The 18275-nt window shown below is 43.9% G+C and overlaps 2 protein-coding genes and 1 long non-coding RNA gene across 4 annotated transcripts; 1 reads left to right on the forward strand and 2 right to left on the reverse strand.

The window, feature by feature from the left end:
- Positions 1 to 105: 105 nt before the first annotated feature.
- On the reverse strand, positions 106 to 13976 carry cluhb (CLUH binding protein of NUMT mRNA b). Of its 2 annotated transcripts, XM_076979393.1 has the most exons (29): positions 13720 to 13976; positions 13466 to 13625; positions 13125 to 13168; positions 11098 to 12567; positions 10800 to 10972; positions 10456 to 10627; positions 9985 to 10128; positions 9712 to 9839; positions 9236 to 9390; positions 8919 to 9044; positions 8642 to 8789; positions 8064 to 8156; positions 7517 to 7902; positions 6939 to 7238; positions 6810 to 6850; positions 6385 to 6485; positions 6064 to 6216; positions 5895 to 5957; positions 5487 to 5731; positions 5128 to 5212; positions 4737 to 4890; positions 4356 to 4495; positions 4113 to 4193; positions 3902 to 4027; positions 3395 to 3516; positions 3163 to 3256; positions 1136 to 1270; positions 930 to 1003; positions 106 to 741 (listed from the first exon to the last, which is right to left on the reverse strand). In XM_076979393.1, exons 1-29 carry the CDS (start codon positions 13754 to 13756, stop codon positions 690 to 692), a joined length of 5202 nt encoding a protein of 1733 aa, XP_076835508.1. In that variant the 5' UTR covers positions 13757 to 13976; the 3' UTR covers positions 106 to 689. The 2 variants fall into 2 exon arrangements, with proteins under 2 accessions (XP_076835508.1, XP_076835509.1); XM_076979394.1 differs by lacking the exons at positions 106 to 741; positions 930 to 1003; positions 1136 to 1270; ... (3 more) ...; positions 4113 to 4193; positions 4356 to 4495 and having other exon boundaries at positions 4758 to 4890; positions 5077 to 5212.
- LOC143481386 (uncharacterized) lies at positions 13390 to 14699 on the forward strand. The gene is made up of 2 exons (XR_013122018.1): positions 13390 to 13642; positions 14368 to 14699. It is a non-coding gene; the product is annotated as an uncharacterized LOC143481386 (long non-coding RNA).
- Positions 14116 to 18071, reverse strand: ccdc92bb (coiled-coil domain containing 92Bb). The gene is made up of 5 exons (XM_076979396.1): positions 17707 to 18071; positions 16732 to 16879; positions 16345 to 16392; positions 15563 to 15951; positions 14116 to 15288 (listed from the first exon to the last, which is right to left on the reverse strand). Exons 2-5 carry the CDS (start codon positions 16859 to 16861, stop codon positions 14959 to 14961), a joined length of 897 nt encoding a protein of 298 aa, XP_076835511.1. The 5' UTR covers positions 16862 to 16879; positions 17707 to 18071; the 3' UTR covers positions 14116 to 14958.
- Between the last annotated feature and the right edge of the window lie 204 nt (positions 18072 to 18275).

Consider the following 18275-nt stretch of genomic DNA (forward strand, 5'->3'; position numbering starts at 1 on the left):
TGGGTTTGGATAAGTAATCCAAATGTAATGGAATGTAATCAGATTGTTATCAGTAATCTGTACTGCACCAGTAATCAAATCCAATCATTGCTCGTAAATGGTTAATCGGTTGCATCAGTGTTTATTTATATTAGTACTTTTCACAAAACATTTTACACAATGCAGTTAATAACATGTTCAGGTCTTTGTCCTATTATAGGCAAACTCACTGCGCCATGCAAATTAATCCAAATGAATACTGTATATTCCAAAAAGAGTTCACAGTAAAGTATATAATAACACAAACTGATATATTTTTGACAATATCTGAAAGTTAGTAATTCATTATTAGTTATATTAGAATGTTATTTAGTTATATCCAACTTTAAAACATTCCAATATTTCCTTTACTTGCCTTTTCTAGGTTTTTAAAGGCATAAGTAAAACCACAGCAGTTAATTTTCCATGTACTGTACAAACATGTAACCAAAACACTTGCAGTTATTCAGTTAATCCAAGTTAATTTCTCCCCTCGTGTTTTTTGTCCATAAGCAGACCAGATCCTTTCCCTTCTTAACATCATTATCACTTTTACTTCTCTTCACTAATACAATGAATTTATGTTCAACAATGAATATTGGTTATCCAACACTATATGAGAAGATAATTGTGCTCCTGCAATTGGTAATTGACGAAGAGTCCCTTTGTATTTAGGTCGCTGTTTCATGGGTGTTGGCTGAGAGAGTTTGAAGGTCCTCGTTGCTTGAGTGATAAAGAGATGGAGGCCAAACGATCATTCACATATGGGAGACCAGGAGAAGGGATAAAAAACCAAAAGGGAGAAGCCAGGATGCAGAAGAGAAGGATTACAAGCAACCACAATTTAATCCAACCATGTGTATACTGTAAATCCCTGTTTTCTGGTCTATGTTTTGTTCAGTATAGCTTACCTGATGGGTATCAGGACAATGCCAGTCACGAGATTTAGCTGCTCCATAACCCAGAGACGGCTTGGGGCAATCAGCTTCAGAGAATAACAAATGCAGAGTAGACAAATGCATCGTAAATGAACAGGTCGAGACATACACATACATTGCAAATGTGTGTATACAACACCCATTGGGTGGTACACATGCACACGTGGGGTGGTACTCACTTTGAGAGAAGCAGTACTAGCCTCTGAGCTCTGTTTGCAGATCATATTCATGGTCCTCTGCAGAACCACCGCCTGATTTGTGAGGTGTTTCAGGTACTCTGAGCTCTCGCACGTCTTCTGATGAGACACTCCAACCTATAGTAAACAAAAATCATTTTTCAGATGCCATTTTATGTTTGTCATAATATTCTCAAAATCTCAAAACTTACAAATATGAATCTTGAGGCTGGTGTTTGGTAAACCGTTTTGCTTTGTTACCCTGGGATTCAAATGTTTTTACACAAGCGTCTTCACTCAGTGGAAGCTTTTAAGGGTTAGACTCCTTGAAACAACTCAAGCAGGGAAATGTATTTTATGCTTTCCAGCTAGTAATGAATCACTTCATACAGTGGGGAAATTAAGTATTTAGTCAGTCACCAATTGTGCAAGTTCTCCCACTTAAAAAGATGAGAGAGGCCGGTAATTGACATCATAGGTAGACCTCAACTATGAGAGACAAAATGTGAAAAAAAATTGAGAAAATCATTTTGTCTGACTTTTAAAGAACTTATTTGCAAATAATGGTGGAAAATAAGTATTTGGTCACCTACAAACAAGCAAGATTTCTGGCTGTCACAGACCTGTAACTTCGTTTTTAAGAGGCTCCTCTTTCCCCCACTCATTACCTGTATTAATGGCACCTGTTTGAAGTCGTTAACAGTATAAAAGACACCTGCCCACAACCTCAAACAGTCACACTCCAAACTCCACTATGGTGAAGACGAAAGAGCTGTCGGAGGACACCAGAAACCGAATTGTAGACCTGCACCAGGCTGGGAAGACTGAATCTGCAATAGGCAAGCAGCTTGGTGTGAAGAAATCTACTGTGGGAGCAATAATCAGAAAATGGAAGACCTACAAGACCACTACTAATCTCCCTCGATCTGGGGCTCCACGCATGATCTCAGCCCGTGGGGTAAAAATGATCACAAGAACGGTGAGGAAAAATCCCAGAACCACAAGGGGGGATCTAGTGAATGACCTGCAGAAAGCTGGCACCAACGTTACAAAGGCTACCATCAGCAACACACTATGACGCCAGGGACTCAGATCTTGCAGTGCCAGACGTGTCCCCCTGCTTAAGCTAGTCCATATCCAGGCACGTCTGAAGTTTGCTAGAGAGCATTTGGATGTTCCATAAGAGTATTGGGAGAATGTCATATGGTCAGATGAAACCAAAGTAGAACTATTTGGTAAAAACACAACTCGTCGTGTTTGGAGGACAGTGAATGCTGAGTTGCATCCAAAGAACACCATACCAACTGTGAAGCATGGGGGTGGCAACATCATGCTTTGGGGCTGTTTCTCTGCAAAGGGACCAGGACGACTGGTCTGTGTACGTGAAAGAATGAATGGGGCCATGTATTGTGAGATTTTGGGTGCAAACCTCCTTCCATCAGCAAGGGCAATGAAGATGAAACGTGGCTGGGTCTTTCAGCATGATAATGATCCCAAGCACACTGCCAGGGCAACAAAGGAGTGGCTTCGTAAGAAACATTTCAAAGTCCTGGAGTGGCCTAGCCAGTCTCCCGATCTCAACCCCATCGAAAACCTTTGGAGGGAGTTAAAAGTCCGTGTTGCCTGCTGACAGCCCCAAAACATCACTGCTCTAGAGGAGATCTGCATGGAGGAATGGGCCAACATACCAGCAACAGTGTGTGCCAACCTTATGAAGACTTACAGAAAACGTTTGACCTCTGTCATTGCCAACAGAGGATATACAACAAAGTATTGAGATGAACTTTTGTTATTGACCAAATACTTATTTTCCACCATTATTTGCAAATAAGTTCTTTAAAAGTCAGACAAAATGATTTTCTCAATTTTTTTTTTTCACATTTTGTCTCTCATAGTTGAGGTCTACCTGTGATGTCAATTACAGGCCTCTCATCTTTTTAAGTGGGAGAACTTGCACAATTGGTGACTGACTAAATACTTATTTTCCCCACTGTACATGGGAATGCATCTTGTCTGTTTTGTGTGATCACCTGGCTCCTGTAGATCTTGTAGCGTTCCTTCTCATGCCTGAGAGCTGAACGGAACTCCCCTTTGCTCTCAAACACCTTTGCCATCAAGTGGTGACTGTAAAGGACAGCGAGAGGTGAAGCTTTAGTTGGAGCTGAACAACGCATCAGTGGCATCTTTATTCAATAATTTTTATACATATTGTCCATCTGTTACGTGCAATTGCTAACATGTTTACATTGGTTTGTGCCTCACCTCTGCGCCAGTTTAAGAGAAGCAGGCCCCTGGTATTTGGAGGTCAAGGCCAGGGCATTCCCCAGGAACCTTAGGGCGAGGTCACACTCCATCATACAATACAGCATGAGGCCGATCTTACTCTGAACGGGGAGAGAGTACTTTGAAACAGTGGTAAGCTGAAACAGCTAAGCAAAACCTGGGCCTCACATTCACACACTGACAATGACTAGAGCTGACATACAGTTATGTGCAAATGGAGGAAAATGATTACTTGCTATGTATTGTTAAATCAATTTGCATTTCATGCTTTGATTTCAGCCCTGCTACATTTGTTAAAAATAATTTCCTACACATTTCTAAAGAAACTGTCCATTCTTCAGCCACCAGAAACATTTCTGGACAGAATCACAACCAGCTAAGAAGTTGTAATTTAATATTAAGCTTAATCTGAATCTTAAATCTGGAAAACCTGCTCTTATTTATTGTGCAGAGATTGACACTTAAGATCACTCAGGCTTTACACACGTCCAGTAGGGCCATTTCTGGGTGGTCCTCTCCACACACCAGCAGCATGAGATAACGGGCACGGTACAGCAGCCTCACGCCAGTGGCCGTCTGCTCCCCAGCAAAACTGTAGAGGCCCAGGAGCTTCTATAAATGGACAACGATGGGAATTAATATTATTTACATGCAACTACAAACCCCATACTTCAAAAAAGAGCTCTGCAGTACTCACATACTCCCTTATGGTATTAGGATGATCTATTCCCAACACTCTCTCACTGATCAGTACAGCCCTCTGCTGGTGACTTAGTGCCTAGCAGGGAAAACACATGCAAACCAGCAATGGGTTAAATCGCCAAACCATGTGTGCCTGGAGGTGCGAGGTTGTAGACTCCACAGATAACCCATAACTGCAGCCTGGGGACAGGCAGTAGAGCACACACACACAGACACACACACACAGACACACACACACCTCGGCATATTCGCCCAGGATGTAGTGAATGCGTCCCAGCAGGCGCAAGCAGGTGCAGACATCGTGGTGCAGGGCGCCATACACATTAGTGAAGAGGCCCAGGGCCTGGCTGATTAGCTCACTACCCTCCTTCAGGCTACCTGAGCACATGTGTAGACAAAGGATTGTATGTAGTATGTAGCAAAATTGTCATTTGCTAATGTTAAACATGTTTCTGTCAAGTAATGTATCTAAACATATAAGAATACTGATATCTCCATTTTTCACTCATGAAACAAATGCAATTAAATGTGATGCACAGATTATACGAATAATCCGATTTTGGATTTTGGTATGCGTAAGCCCATGGAGTGTGTAGTAAATGTGAGCTCCTCCACTTACCTTGCTGGACCTTCACCTGCCCGCATTGCAGGAGACAGAGGCCATCGCTGGCCTTTGGGCTGATGTGCTTCAGTACTGGAAAAATATTGAGGATGTCCTCTTCGGTGAAGACCGGTTTGTGTTTTGCATCAAAGTGGTATTCTCTGATAAGGATCTGAATGGGGGGGGGGGACAAAATGGTTCACGTGTTGTGAGTGTATGTGTGTGTGTGTATGTGTGTGTGTGTGTGTATGTATGTGTGTGTGTGTGTGTGTGTGTGTGTGTGTGTGTAGTGGGAGGCGCATTGGGGTAGCAACAGATGTAGAGGAGTGTTCCCATGCTGCCAGAGAAGGAATATTACCTGTCAGCGTATCTTGCTGGTAAGATGAATGGCAGACAGATGCTGTATTACCTGGACTCCAGTTTTGATGGAGAGCTCTCTGAGCAGGGTCATTCTGTGTAGACCGCACTTGCCCACTGCCTGCTTGACGCTGCCACTACCAGACACAGACGAGACATCACGTCTAAGTCAGTAACAAATGAACCAAGCATGACAATTACATAGATGTAGAGGGCAGAGTGCCCAGGCAATCAATATACGTATTAGAGGGACTGTAGATCAAAACAGGTCTAGACAATATGACGTTATTAGAAAGAGGGGATATCACCCAACATATTATCTAACCTCGTGAAGACACACTACTTTATGAGCGTACACTCACGAGCTACCTGAGCTCATAGGTTTTAAAACGGTGTCAATCCAGCTCTCACCACGGCAGGCAGTAATGGTAGTATTCCATTGCCTCAGCCTGGATGACTCTCCAGAGCTCACTGGAGGTCATGACAGCCCACGTGGTCATGGCTCCGCCCACAGAGCCTCGACTCCGCCTCCGCCGGTTCCTACGTTTGGCTGCTAGCCCGTCGACCTGCTGTGGACCCTGCTCATCAGGCGGAGAGCTGAGGAAGCAGTTGAGGAAATGGCTGACTGAGGCAGAGAGGGCAGATGGCTCCACCGCCTGACAGAAGAATATGCAAAAGTGATATTACCGCACTAAGGTCAGAAATGCCTGAAAGGCACGGCAAAAACAACCGCAAACCAAAGTTAAACAGGTACATAAAACGGTGCATTGGCCATTATGGATCTCAGGACAAGAATCGTTGAACAGCTTGGATACTTACTAATAAGTATGTCCTGAACAGATGCTTTGTGCATCGAGTAATAAGCTCACAAAGTGCAGTTCTCTGTAAGAAGATAATCATGAGATCACTGTTATTTTGAGATAACATATATGCCATGAAAACATTCCATGAGTCATAATGAAGGTGCACACATTGGTGACACGCTCACATAAATGTGATCCAGTCTGAGTTTCTGGGGCGACTTCTCAATACACTCCAGCACTGTGCCCAGGTATCGCACATTAATGCCACATTGGTGCAGGGCCTCAGTCAGTGTGACGCCATCCATGGGCATCGAGGTGTGATCAAGACAGCTCTGAATCTGCATGAACACATGAGGATCCAGGAAGTATCCCACTCAGGTCAGACCAAACACGTTCCAAACAAACATTATTTATGTCTAACGTATGGTGGATTTCAGTATAGATGATCACTGGTGAAGAATGCACAATGAATTCTTGTGCAGTTCAGACCAAATTAAAATACTCACTAAGGCAGGAATTTGGTTGGAAACCAGAAAGGCTGCAGCATCTTTTAAAAGCTGTTTCTGTTCCTGAATGTCCTTTGAGCTTTCCTTTGGAAAACGTACACCTGGAAAATTAATATATTATGGAACTTGATATATACATATAGACATTTATTCTTGTTTTATCCAAATGTCATTTGACCCTCAAAAAAGAATTCAATATTTTCATGTATATATATAGCACATTTACATTTACATTTACATATAATATAATTACCTGAAAATTGTTAAATTCTTTTGATGAATTTTTTGATATATATACATTATGCTTTGTGATTTGGGTTGATACTGGTCATGTTTTATGATTTTTGTTATTTTAATACATTTGTGCTTCAGTTGACTGTACAACAGGAAACATTCTATCATCAGCTACATACTAACTAACGCACCTGGTGAGAAGATGTTAGGGTTGAAGAAAATGTCAGCATTTCTGATGGAAGAAGACATAAGATGAAATTACCCTCTCAGCAAATTATCACAAGATGTGTCATATAATATGTATGTATCAAAGATATTACCTGTGCTTCACAAATGCTTCAGTTAGCTCTTGCCTCAAATAAGCTAAGCGATGTGGGTGTTGCTGTGGGAAACCTAGCTGCTGGCACTCAGGGTTTAGCTCCTCCCCTTCCACTGGCAGGAAGTTGAGGTCTGGCGGGAATGTGAAGAGCAGGTCCAGAATATAGTGCCGGCCGTCATTACCCACAATGCCTTTGCACTGTACCGAGGAGCACAACTCTACGGCCGTGTCGTCTTCATTAAGCACATGGTGGCGTTGCACTCGCAGCTGTTTGCTGGGCTTCTCCAATAGCTTCACATACCTTGGGGTGTTTAGGGAGTTATCATTATTATGTCTTTTCAAGACAAATAGTTTTCATTCATAACTTTAGTCCCTCAACCCTACAAGTGCTGAGTAGGCCTATATGTAAGAATTTCCTCAAGACTGATGGAGAAGCATCATAGATGGTAAGAGAACACCAAGATGCCACAAAGCTGTCATCAAAGTAAAGGGTGACAATCTAAGGCAGGTCTTAGTATACTAAATCTAAGACAGTCAGTGTTTATCAACATGATCATCAAGTTAGATGAACCGACGTACTTTTCATTAGAGACAACGGTCTTTCCAAAGTCAGTGGAGCCGTAGGTCAGGGTCTGCTCCTGCCCACACTCTAGGATGCCTGGGACGATGGACTGGGCAGTGACGCGGTGCCCTCGGTAGTCCACCACCACAATGCCCAGCACATACAGGCCCTCGGCATCCACCGCGCCGTATGCCCTCACGCCGCTCAGGTCGACGGCCGAGGCCACGTGAGCCGCTGCGTCGCCGCCCAGCTCCTCCCGCGTGTCGGAGCCCAGGCTGAACAAGATGCCGTTCCAGATGAACATCTGATTGTTCGGTTCTTCGCCGAGGTTGACAGGCATCACGTCGCCATCGACCACCGCCACGGCGCCTTTTGTGGCAATGCTCACAAAGTCACTGTTAGCCTAGGGAGAGACAGTGAGGGGACTGTGATTATGATCACCCTAAAGAAGAAAATTGCGGGGTTACTTTGGAAACTAATGGCATAACTTGTAATACTTTCTATGAAAAACCCCAATGACTGTCACATGCCTCTACGGCCTTTCTGTGGGAAAGACAGGTTTACCTTAAAGATGGCCCTGTCCCTCAGAAGACGATCTTTCAGGCTCTCACGTGGTAGTTCTCTGGTGCTTTGAAGCTCTTCATTCCAGTCACGGATCTGCATTTATCCAATTGAACATATTCATTAAAAGCATTCATCACAGACTGCAGAATTTGGTAATAGCTTTTCCTGTAAAATTAGCACGTTTTGTGCATTTCAAATAATCTTTTCTACCTAGTTGCTAAATTGCTGAGGTATGACAACAGCATTTATCTCTGCATTTTATGCTGTGAGACCACTGCTTAGAGTGATTTGTCCATAAAAGTCATGGAAGGTTTCAAAATTAACTGGTGTCAAGTTCCAACCATGTGTATATTTTAGTCCTGCATAGTTTTTCATATTTCATGGTTTTAGTTAAAGAAATGTTGAAAATGGTCATTTATTGGATGTTTGTGTATTATACGGGTGCTGTCTGTTTATTTACAACATTGATCAATCCTGTGGATTCTGCACATTTTAAGTTTTGTTTAGGAGTGTAGTCTGTTTTTAGTGTAGTCTGTTTTTAAATCTTAAGTTAGAAGACAATCTTCAAAGACCTTTACCTGCCCAGGTACATTTTCCTCATAGGGCAAACAGGAGGGGCTGGGGTCCTCAGCGCGTACACAGTCAATGGCGTGGTCAACTGCTGGAGCAGCCCAGCTGAACACCTGGAATGGTGTGGCGATCCTTTCAAAGGGGTGTGTAGATGTTCTGAAGATAAGTCCAAAAAATACCCCCCCCACACACACACACACACACACAAAAATACTCTCAATGCACATGTCAGTGCAGATGCAACAAACCAATTCGGCACTGTCATTCTATTAAAAAAACATTTACCTCTTCTCCAGCAAAGCACTGAAGTTCTTCTTAAAAACGGGACTGATCTGACTTAACAGCTCCACCAGAGAATGACAAAGTACACTGGGATTTGCGGGCCTTGGGTTGAAGCTGTAAGTGGTGGATCTAACAAACACAGAACACCACCATCCAAACCGATAAGATGACGGGTTTGTAGACATGCAATCCAAGACTGTACATAAGGCAATGCACATAATGTACTTTTCATGTCTATATCATTTTTACATTTTTAATGCCTCCTCAGCTCAGAGCTGGAAGCTTATTTGAAGAGATTTTTATGATCGTTGGTTACTAACTGGTTGAGGTAAAAGCCCCGAGCAGAAGCTGTAATGCTGTAGTGTCTGTCCTCCATGGTAACAACATTAAGGTACATGAGGTCACCGTGCATCTTCCTGTTCCCTGGAGGAGGGTTCCAGCTACTGGTCGTCAGGACCTTCAGGCATTCAGTTGGCTATTAACATAAGCACACAACACAGTGGCTTTTAATATTTAGCCCTCAAGATGATAGCATAGGCAATTTATTCACAATTTTACTAATGTGGTCTACATTCTACAATATTTTTACTGATGTAGTCTACATTGCATATGGCAGAGAAATACTATGTTATTGGATTTGGCACCATTGTACCATTTCCTAAAAGTGAGCCTGGTACAATCAAGCTTACTTATTTTACTTACACAGCCAATGTAGACATTGTTTGTGAGTTAGCCCAGGTTATGAACTTATACACAAATTTATTATGAACTTACAGAAGAAATGCCTCTAATATACCTTCAAGTTCTCAGTTTGAGGCTGCAAAGGTCTCAGTAAGAATTCTTTGGTTTCTGGGAGAATGTACTCAGGAGGGCTACAGTCGAATGGTTTAAGCTCCTCACCCATCTTCCTCACTCTGTTACTCTCTGGGAAAAGAAGGTATAGCTCAAAATGGCAAGACAGTCAGACCACTGATCAGTGGTCCAGCCCTTTATAGTATCATCAAGCTTTCACAACTGATTCTAAAAATGTTGCTATTCTGCTGCTTTTTAACCACAATGCTTTTCTCACCTTCTGTATGTTCTTCACTGAAGAACCTGAGGAACGTCAGTGAGCTACCTTCCATTCCATTGTAAGCATCTGCGGGGTCCATGCTCTTCAGGAGCTCTCTGATGTGGCGCAAATGTACACGAACCTCTCGAACCGTATACGGCTCTGAAATGTTTACATGAGTCAAAGGTAGCATCCACTTAAGTTATATCAGGTTGTATTGTTGGCCATAGCTGGTTAACCAACATAGTGCTGGCCTACCCTTAGCAGAGCTGAATCCTATAATTAAAGCATTATTAGTGTGGCCGCTTAATAAAATATGCTAAATCTAATGCTTTTTATATAACCTGGGTAATTCAGCCTGTGGTGTCACTCATAAAATGAGTTATGATATTTATGTCTTTTCAAGAAAGGCAAAGACAAAAATGCAAAGCAAATAATCAGGCTTAGATAAATGGACAGGAAGGTGGGGGTTAGATGGTAGACAATTACCTTCCACTATCTTAAGGAGTGAACCCTCCTTTAAGCTGGTGATAGTGCTCAGGTGGCTGAAGTTATCCAGCATGCTCCCCTCTAACTGCAGAGAGAAACAGGTCCGGTGGCATGTCTCCTTGCGGTCCATCAACACTTGCTTGATTTCCTGTACCATTGCTAAAGGTGACACCTGGAAGTCATGAAGAATAATAGATTGATTGTACGTACAAGGAAAGCTCTCTGGGTAAAATAACTTGGAAAGTAACTAGATGTGAAGGAGCAAAATCATTCCATAGGTTCGCTGTAAAGGGGCATAATATATGTTTTATAATTTAACACAAAGACAGGTAAAGGGTCTTTACTTGGAAGTCAGTGGGCTCAATGCCAGGTGCTTGGATCTTGATTGTGAACCCATTGTCATCAGAAGCATCTGGCTCCAGAGAACCAGGATCTTCCTGGGGTGCTTTGTCATAACACCTGTCCAGCTCCGACATCTCTGCTTGGTCACTGAGCACATGATCTAGACTCCCAAGTCCTGGCATGCAGTGAGCAAGAAAAAATTATGCAGTGAGTAACTGATAATCTGAACTGCTGGTATGAGTTGAGTTATACTGTGTAAACATTTAACATTTTGAATTCGTGCCATCACTGTGAACACACCTGCCATATTTGGGGTGTCCAGAAACAGCTTGTCAACCACAAACAAGCGAAACGGTTCCGAGCCTTGGTCCGTGGCCAGGGTTGTCTTCTCAGGATCCTGCTGTCGTATCGCTGCATTTTCCTCCTGTTGCATCCGCACTGCTTCTCCTTCTGTGTGGCCCACATTTCCATCAGCCTGCGTTTTTTCTAACTGCAGCATATCTGACTTTGGGCCATTCTTTCCCTCCAGAACAAACCTTAGTTCTATCATGTCTTGATGTATTGCTAACTCAGGCTCTTCCATCTCTGCTAATGTCCTGCCCGTCTGGTTCATGGCTTTTGCCATCTGTCTAATGTCTTCCTCTGTCGGAGTGGATTCCTGCTCTAACCCAAGCTGGTCCATCTGTGATAAATTTAGTACAGTGTCTTCCGCAGATGATGGATCTTGGGCTGCAAGTTCTAAATCTGGTTCTCTATGTTCTCTGTCTTGAATCATAATAATTGTCTCACTCTTCATTTCATCTTCTACCTGTGATTCATTCTCTTTATGTTGTGCTTCTCTGTGCTCCGTTTGAATTGAGCAAAGGTCCGTTTGTTTGCTGTTCTCACAGTCCATTTTCACTAATATGGTTTCATCTATCTGAACTGCATTTCTGCCTGAACACAGAACTCTTTGTTCATGCCTAACTACACCGTGCACATCTTGCAGCACACAGTTTGCTCTTTGTAGCACTACATGTCCCAGTTGTGCTAGGCTTGGGTCCCTGTGCACCAGGTTTAGCTCCATCTGTTCTATGCCCTTGTCTGACTGGGTGGCACCTCGTTCCCTCTGCTTGTTGTGAACCTCAAGCTCCCCTGCCTGAGTGGCATCAAAAACGCTCTCTGTAGCGTCCTTCACCACTCTGCCCAGTGAAGACATGCTGCTGGTGCCAGTGGGTCGTGGCTCTGACATAGTAAGTTGGTAGCTCCCATAACCCCTTGCTGGTAACTGTGCACCCTGATAGAGGGAAGATCTCCAAGTGCCGCTTCCCAGGCCATGAGTGTATATCAGGGTCTGAGAAGTAGAACTCGTCACGTTTGATTGTTCTGTAGGCCACAAGTGGACGGAAGACAGTAAGGGCCATTCATTTTCAATGGTGTACAACTGATTTTGGTCCAAATACTGGAATTTCTGTTGAATGATATTTGTGCTTGGCATTCCTTTTGTTTCCTCTTCTCCTGCAAGCTCTTGGTTTCCATCTGTCCCATTCCTTCTGCTTTGCTGTCGTCCTCTCTCCTGTAACATGAGCTCCAATTGTTGGGTTGCATCTTCTCTATACTGGACAGCACTTTGGTTACTGCTCAGCACTATGTCAGGGTAAAGCAGGTGGTCCTGATCCAGGACAGGGGAGTCCAGCATGTCAGTGGAAGTTCTTGATGGAGAGAGGCTTTCGGTGTCACTGTTCTCCGGCGACAGAAGAGGTGACCCCTCGTCAGTCTGTTCGGGAACAGCTTTGCACCAGATAAAATGTGACACTCTATGACAACACTGAAATACACTTCCCATGTTGAGAAGAGAGAGAGACAACTGCCACTCAAACTGTCAAATTACAGCATCAAGTATGAAATTATGTTTGTGTTCACAGAATATGAAGTAGGAAAGATCTCCCTAACAACATTAAGATCCAGTTTGAGGATTGTAAATAACTACAGATCACCGTGATCCTTTGGTGTGCATCCTTCACAATCGTGTTCTCCTTGGTGTCTCTGGAGCTATTGCAGAGCAGACCAAGCTATCGACTGACGTAACCATTCTGAAGTTTGATGGCAAATGGCTGTATGCAATAACATAAACATGACAGGAATGTTCTTACGTGTAGTCCACAAATTCTAGAAGACAGAAGTTTAAATCCGCAAGGTTCTTGTGAAGTATGCGCAAGATTGTTAAAAACTTTGTACGCTGCCACAAGTACATTTTCAGTCAGCTTTCTTTCTCATGGTCTACAAACCTACAGAACCGCAGATGCCTACAGTATAAACAGTGCTACAAAAAACAAACCAGATCTCACCATGTGTGTGTGTGTTCCTCAGCTTCTTAACAGTCCACCGATATCTGCAGTAGCACAAGAAAGCAGAGCACTATTTTCAGGTTATACAACCTCGCATTGTATCCTCTACTGCCCTTCAATGTGTGCTCCCCTCATACTCCCCACTCTCCTTCACACACAAGCGCACACACACACACACACACACACACACACACACACACACACACACACACACACACACACACACACACACACAAACACACACACACACACACAAACACACACACACACACACAAACACACACACACACGCACAAGCACACACTTTCCCAAGGAGGAGGAGTCTGGGCCCCAGTGCTTACCCTAGCCCGCTTCTCTTCCCCAGCAGTGAAAATCCTAACTCATCCCTCATCTCCACACACAGGCAGTGGTCACCCAAAGAAGCAGCGGACCGCGTGATATACCCTCCCGGGCCCCGTCCATCACATTCACCACGTGCAGACGCTTGTTCCAAGGGATCGCCTGCAGAAATAGCTGGGGTGAGTGTTCTGCTAATGTGATGTGCTTATGAAGCGGGTGGGGTGGGGGGTGGGGGTGGGGCTAGAGTAAGACACACCTCCTCCATGTCCCCTTTGAATTGACTGCTGGCTCATGCCTGCTCCAGAGCGGTTGCTATGACAGAGTGCTGCAGTAATGGTAGAATGCTGAGCCAGACCTCTGCAAGCCTTCAGTTGTCTGGGAAAGGTTTTATAAGGTTTTATAAGGTTTTTTTTAAGCAACAGAGCAATAAATATAGATAGATAGAATGTTCTGTGAAATCTGATTTATCTTCTCCAAGAATGCACACAGGAATTTGAGGCTACGCATCCATTCAAGGGCACGTTTTGTCAATGCAAAATGTTTTAGGTGTTAATCATGGGGCCACAGAATCCTTTAATGAGCTCCTTTACAAAAGACCGTGCCCACTTTTAGCTCTATTACACAGAGGCAAGACAACCGCACAAATCAAAGATAACATAAATATGAATCATTTTATTGTGTCTTAAATAAACCACATCACAGTTGCTGTAAAGACAAATAGCTCTAATTGATCAGTATCTTATCAAGCTGAAAAACCTTAAAAAACAACAACAACAAAAACTTACAGTGTGAACTCGGAGTAAAGGTTTGGGTTACAGTGTGAACTCGGCGTGAAGGTTTGGGTTTACTTTTTCTCTGAGTAACAACTTTATTAAGACAATAGACACTGGTTCTTTTCTTATAGTGTGTTCAGCTAAAAACCATATGGACCAAGAGATGATCGAGCAACACTTTGGCCAAACACTCTCCATTTGAACCAGGTGAGGTCAGAGAGTTCAAAACATCTTTATCTGAGGGGAGGGTTAAAGACATTAACACATTTTCTATCAGTGTCGGTCAAAGCAAGTTTCAACCCTGCTGCATCTGTCCCTCCCCTGTACACAGCAGCCAGTTTGGGAGGGTGAAGCATGCTTTCGCTAACACATGCAGCCAGTCAACTTTCCAAACATGACTGAATAGCTGAACACTCTTGTAAGAGACCACTAATTACTTAGTTATGCTTAGTTATACTTAGAGTATGGACACCCTCAACTGGCCTGCATCCAGTGAGACCACCAGCAATAGGACTCAACATTTTTAGCTGTTTCTATTTAACATTCAGAGGTGTGGTAAGTAATACACGATTAGAAATAAATTTGTTTTTGCTGGGCAGTTGATATGGTATTCATTAGCATATTGACTTTGGAATAGCTTTATAAGAGATTGCACAATTGAAACCTAATGTAACTGATTAGTCTCTTAAAAGCAACACTGGTTTATCTACCCTAGTGGTTCCCTATAATTCAGTAGTCTCTGGTCCAGTATCCTCTCTCAGTGATCGGGTCCTTAGTCTACCTAACTGCCTGTCTGACCTCTCTGGTAGGTTCCCCTCTCTCCAGTGGCCACCCAATGACATGTGCAGTGGGAGGAGCCTGTGTCTGAAGGGGTATAGGAAGAGGGCGGGGTCTGGCATGGGGTGAGGCTCCTCTGGCCCCAGCACCCTTTCCTGCGGCACGCACTCCCTGGCCCGTTCGGATCTCCTGGTCCTCAGTGAGGAGTGACCGTGGTGTCTGGACTCTGCTCTGACGGCTGGTGTCTGGTGAAAACCAGCTGCACAGCTTGGACCCTGCGCAGACAACAACGGCTTTTGAGCACAGTGACCTTGAAATGACATGAGCGATTCACAATTTCACTAAAGAAACGTCTAGCTGTCTAGCGATCGATGAATAATACAGTCTCAACAAGATATCACTGCTGTGTAACAATGCACCTATTTTAATTTTTTATAGAAAAAAACAATGTTAATTAATTCTAATTTCGCACAGAGACCTGCGACGAAATCTGCGATTAAAAAAGACTACGCACAAAGCCGTGTCATAGATCTCCGTGCACTCCCTGACCTGCATGTCCCCTCCGTTGTTGTTGTTGTGGTGGTGGTGGTGGTGGTGTTGGTCCTCGCCCTCCTCTTCCTCCTCCTCCTCCTCCTCGGCTGGCTCGGCCTGGTGGTAGAGGCGGAAGCGGGTGGAGTGTAGCTTGAAGGCGAGCTGGGCGGCCACGTCGGTCTGCCTGCGCAGGTCGCGGCTCAGCGCCGTGATCTTGTGGCCGCGCCGTTTCAGCTCGGCCAGGCAGCGTCGCTCCTCGTCGCGCAGCCGCGTCTGCAGGCCGCTCGCTTGCGCCCCCTTCAGGCGAAGCTCCGCCCTCCGCTCCGCCTGCGTGCACTCCTGCTCGGCCAGACGCTGCTCGCTCTCCAGCAGACGAGCTCGCAGCTGCTCCTCCTCGGCCTCTATGTCTGAACAAACCGCCGAAATATTACTCTCTTAATACTCCCCGGAGGCTTACAGTGACTCCTGTGAGTAGAGTATTGGTCTGTGCATGTACAGTAATGGGAGCTCTATTGTCACAATCTCATTGGAGGATTAATATGATTCTGCCTGTGCATATGGCTGAGTCATGCTGGTTCATCTATTATTCTTGAATCTCTGCTTTTGTGTTCGCCATCAAATCATATTCTTGCTCCCTCCCAGGTCCATCTTTCTTTTAATTAATCTCCCCATCTTGCCACACCAATCTGACAATGCAATGTTCACAATCCAATGTTCACTACATCCAAACACAAAGGCTTCTTGTAAGTCGCCTGTCATATGATGACATGTCTGGCTGCAGTTTTATTAAATGACCTCACCTTCACTGCTTCTTCCAGGAGGCCTTTTGCTCAGCTCACAGCTCAGATCTGCACAGAGGGACGTGGATACCAATTAAAGAGCCTGACAGCACAGGAGTGATATCCTGCTGCTAGACGTGTGAGCTACATCACATTTTGTGCAAGTAATGTGATGAGCTTGATTTGAACAAAAACGACCCCCTCCCACACACACAGTCATCCAGCTAGGGCTACTACCAAGACCAAAAAAACACAAATGGTCCACGGCCTCATAATGAGGTTGTGTATGACAAAACTGAACTTCAGTTACATGGAGGCACATACAGCCCAGTGAGAGACACAGCAGCCCAGTGAGAGACACAGCAGGCCAGTGAGAGACACAGCAGCCCAGTGAGTGAGCAGACGCACCGTTGCATCTCTTCTTCAGGTGACGGATCTCCACGCGCAGGCCCGTCAACAGGAGCTGATGCTCCTTTTGCAGGAACGCTATGTTACGCTCAACGCTCTCCACCTGTAGGGCTAGGGGGCCCGTATCCATGGAAAGACAATGTTCACTCTAAAAAGAGGGTTAGAGGGTCTCAGTGCACAAGATGCAGGAGGTCATGTGACAATGTGCCATGGGAAAAGAAAATAAACACCTTTAAACACCTTGAGTAAGTTCCCCTACTGTATGAATACATGATAAATACTGTCTTTAAATCTTAAAAAAATATATTTTTATAAGGTTTAGCCATCGGGTAAAGCTTATAACAGTCAATATGAGAAATACTTGTTTATGGGTCGTTTTTTTGGAAACCACATTTAGTATAATGCAACATGAAATACGTCATCTTTACAGCCGGGGCATGGTGAACCAGGAATAGGAACTGCGTAACGACCGCAGTCATTTATAAACATCACAATTTAGAAATATCCGCTAACCCACAATACACTTTTGTTTAAACACGCTAGTGTAAACGTTATATATTAAGAATCGCACCCGTACGTCCACCCTTATGACACTCGGGCTCAGTGTTGTGATTTTATTAATTTCCAACATTTTTCGCTAAAAATTTTTTTTTTTTTTTTGTAATTTTTAAAGTAATTTTTTTGTCTAACAATTCTGCTTTCCTGTCCTATTCATCCGAACAACGAAGATAATTTCCTTTTGCCTATCGTTTCGTTCTGGCATTCACCAGCGAGTACCGCATTTGTTGACAGTGATGTAATCGCAAATATGACATGTCTTTGCAGCTATGCTAGGTGACCTGAAGTTTGCCTTTCGACCGGTCCCATTATTAAGTGATTAGAAATCGATTGTTTCCACAACGTTGTACGTGCGTCTGAACAATGAGGTCAAAACGCTAAAGAATGCTTTTCAGTGTTGTGAAAAGCGTTACTTACGATCTGGATGAACAGATGAGGGATGTAAGACGGCTCTCGCGCAGAGCATCGCCGCCAGGACGGCGCGTCAAGGCGCCGTGACAGGAAAGGGTTTGCTCTCTGCCATGATGCTAAGGACCGGATCAGTTTAGCCAATGAGGTGAAGTGACAAATTAGGTCCTTTGGTTAAGGAGTCTATTCACACCCCATCATTTACTCAAATTTTCAGGAGGATCCGAGCTAGACTGTCTAAGTAACTGTTTTCGAACCTAAGGCAATCAACTAGGTTGATATCGTACAGCAATGTTTACAGTAGACGAGCACAGAATCTGAAACACACACCAATAGTGTCATTAGTTTACTTTTAGAAGTCGTGTCACTGTAATTTTCAGTACCTTGGACAGGGACTGACTGCTCCCTAGCGGTCATGTTTATAGCGATAATGATTCCGAGGTGAAAGTCCACTCCTCGACCGATTCCATTGGCACGTGACTAGTTTAATGATATAGAAAAATCTAAAACGCATGTTTACGTCTAATTCGTCATGAGGAAAATGAGTTATCCTACAAATCCCTTAATTACTATTGATC

Source organism: Brachyhypopomus gauderio, chromosome 18 (genome assembly GCF_052324685.1).
Source record: "Brachyhypopomus gauderio isolate BG-103 chromosome 18, BGAUD_0.2, whole genome shotgun sequence".
NCBI classification, from domain to species: Eukaryota; Metazoa; Chordata; class Actinopteri; order Gymnotiformes; family Hypopomidae; genus Brachyhypopomus; species Brachyhypopomus gauderio.

What these genes read in the sequence shown, in the direction of transcription:
- cluhb (XM_076979393.1), bottom strand. Translation starts at nt 13,756, where the DNA reads ATGAGCCAGCAGTCAATTCAAAGGGGACATGGAGGAG. An exon ending in TGTTCAGGACATACTTATTA is followed by an intron (nt 5,732 to 5,894) that starts GTAAGTATCCAA and finishes TTCTTCTGTCAG; the next exon opens with GCGGTGGAGCCATCTGCCCT. An exon ending in CTAGTACTGCTTCTCTCAAA is followed by an intron (nt 1,004 to 1,135) that starts GTGAGTACCACC and finishes TATTCTCTGAAG; the next exon opens with CTGATTGCCCCAAGCCGTCT.
- ccdc92bb (XM_076979396.1), bottom strand. Translation starts at nt 16,861, where the DNA reads ATGGATACGGGCCCCCTAGCCCTACAGGTGGAGAGCGTTGAGCGTAAC. An exon ending in CCTGAAGAAGAGATGCAACG is followed by an intron (nt 16,393 to 16,731) that starts GTGCGTCTGCTC and finishes CCCTCTGTGCAG; the next exon opens with ATCTGAGCTGTGAGCTGAGC. An exon ending in ACAACGGAGGGGACATGCAG is followed by an intron (nt 15,289 to 15,562) that starts GTCAGGGAGTGC and finishes TTGTCTGCGCAG; the next exon opens with GGTCCAAGCTGTGCAGCTGG.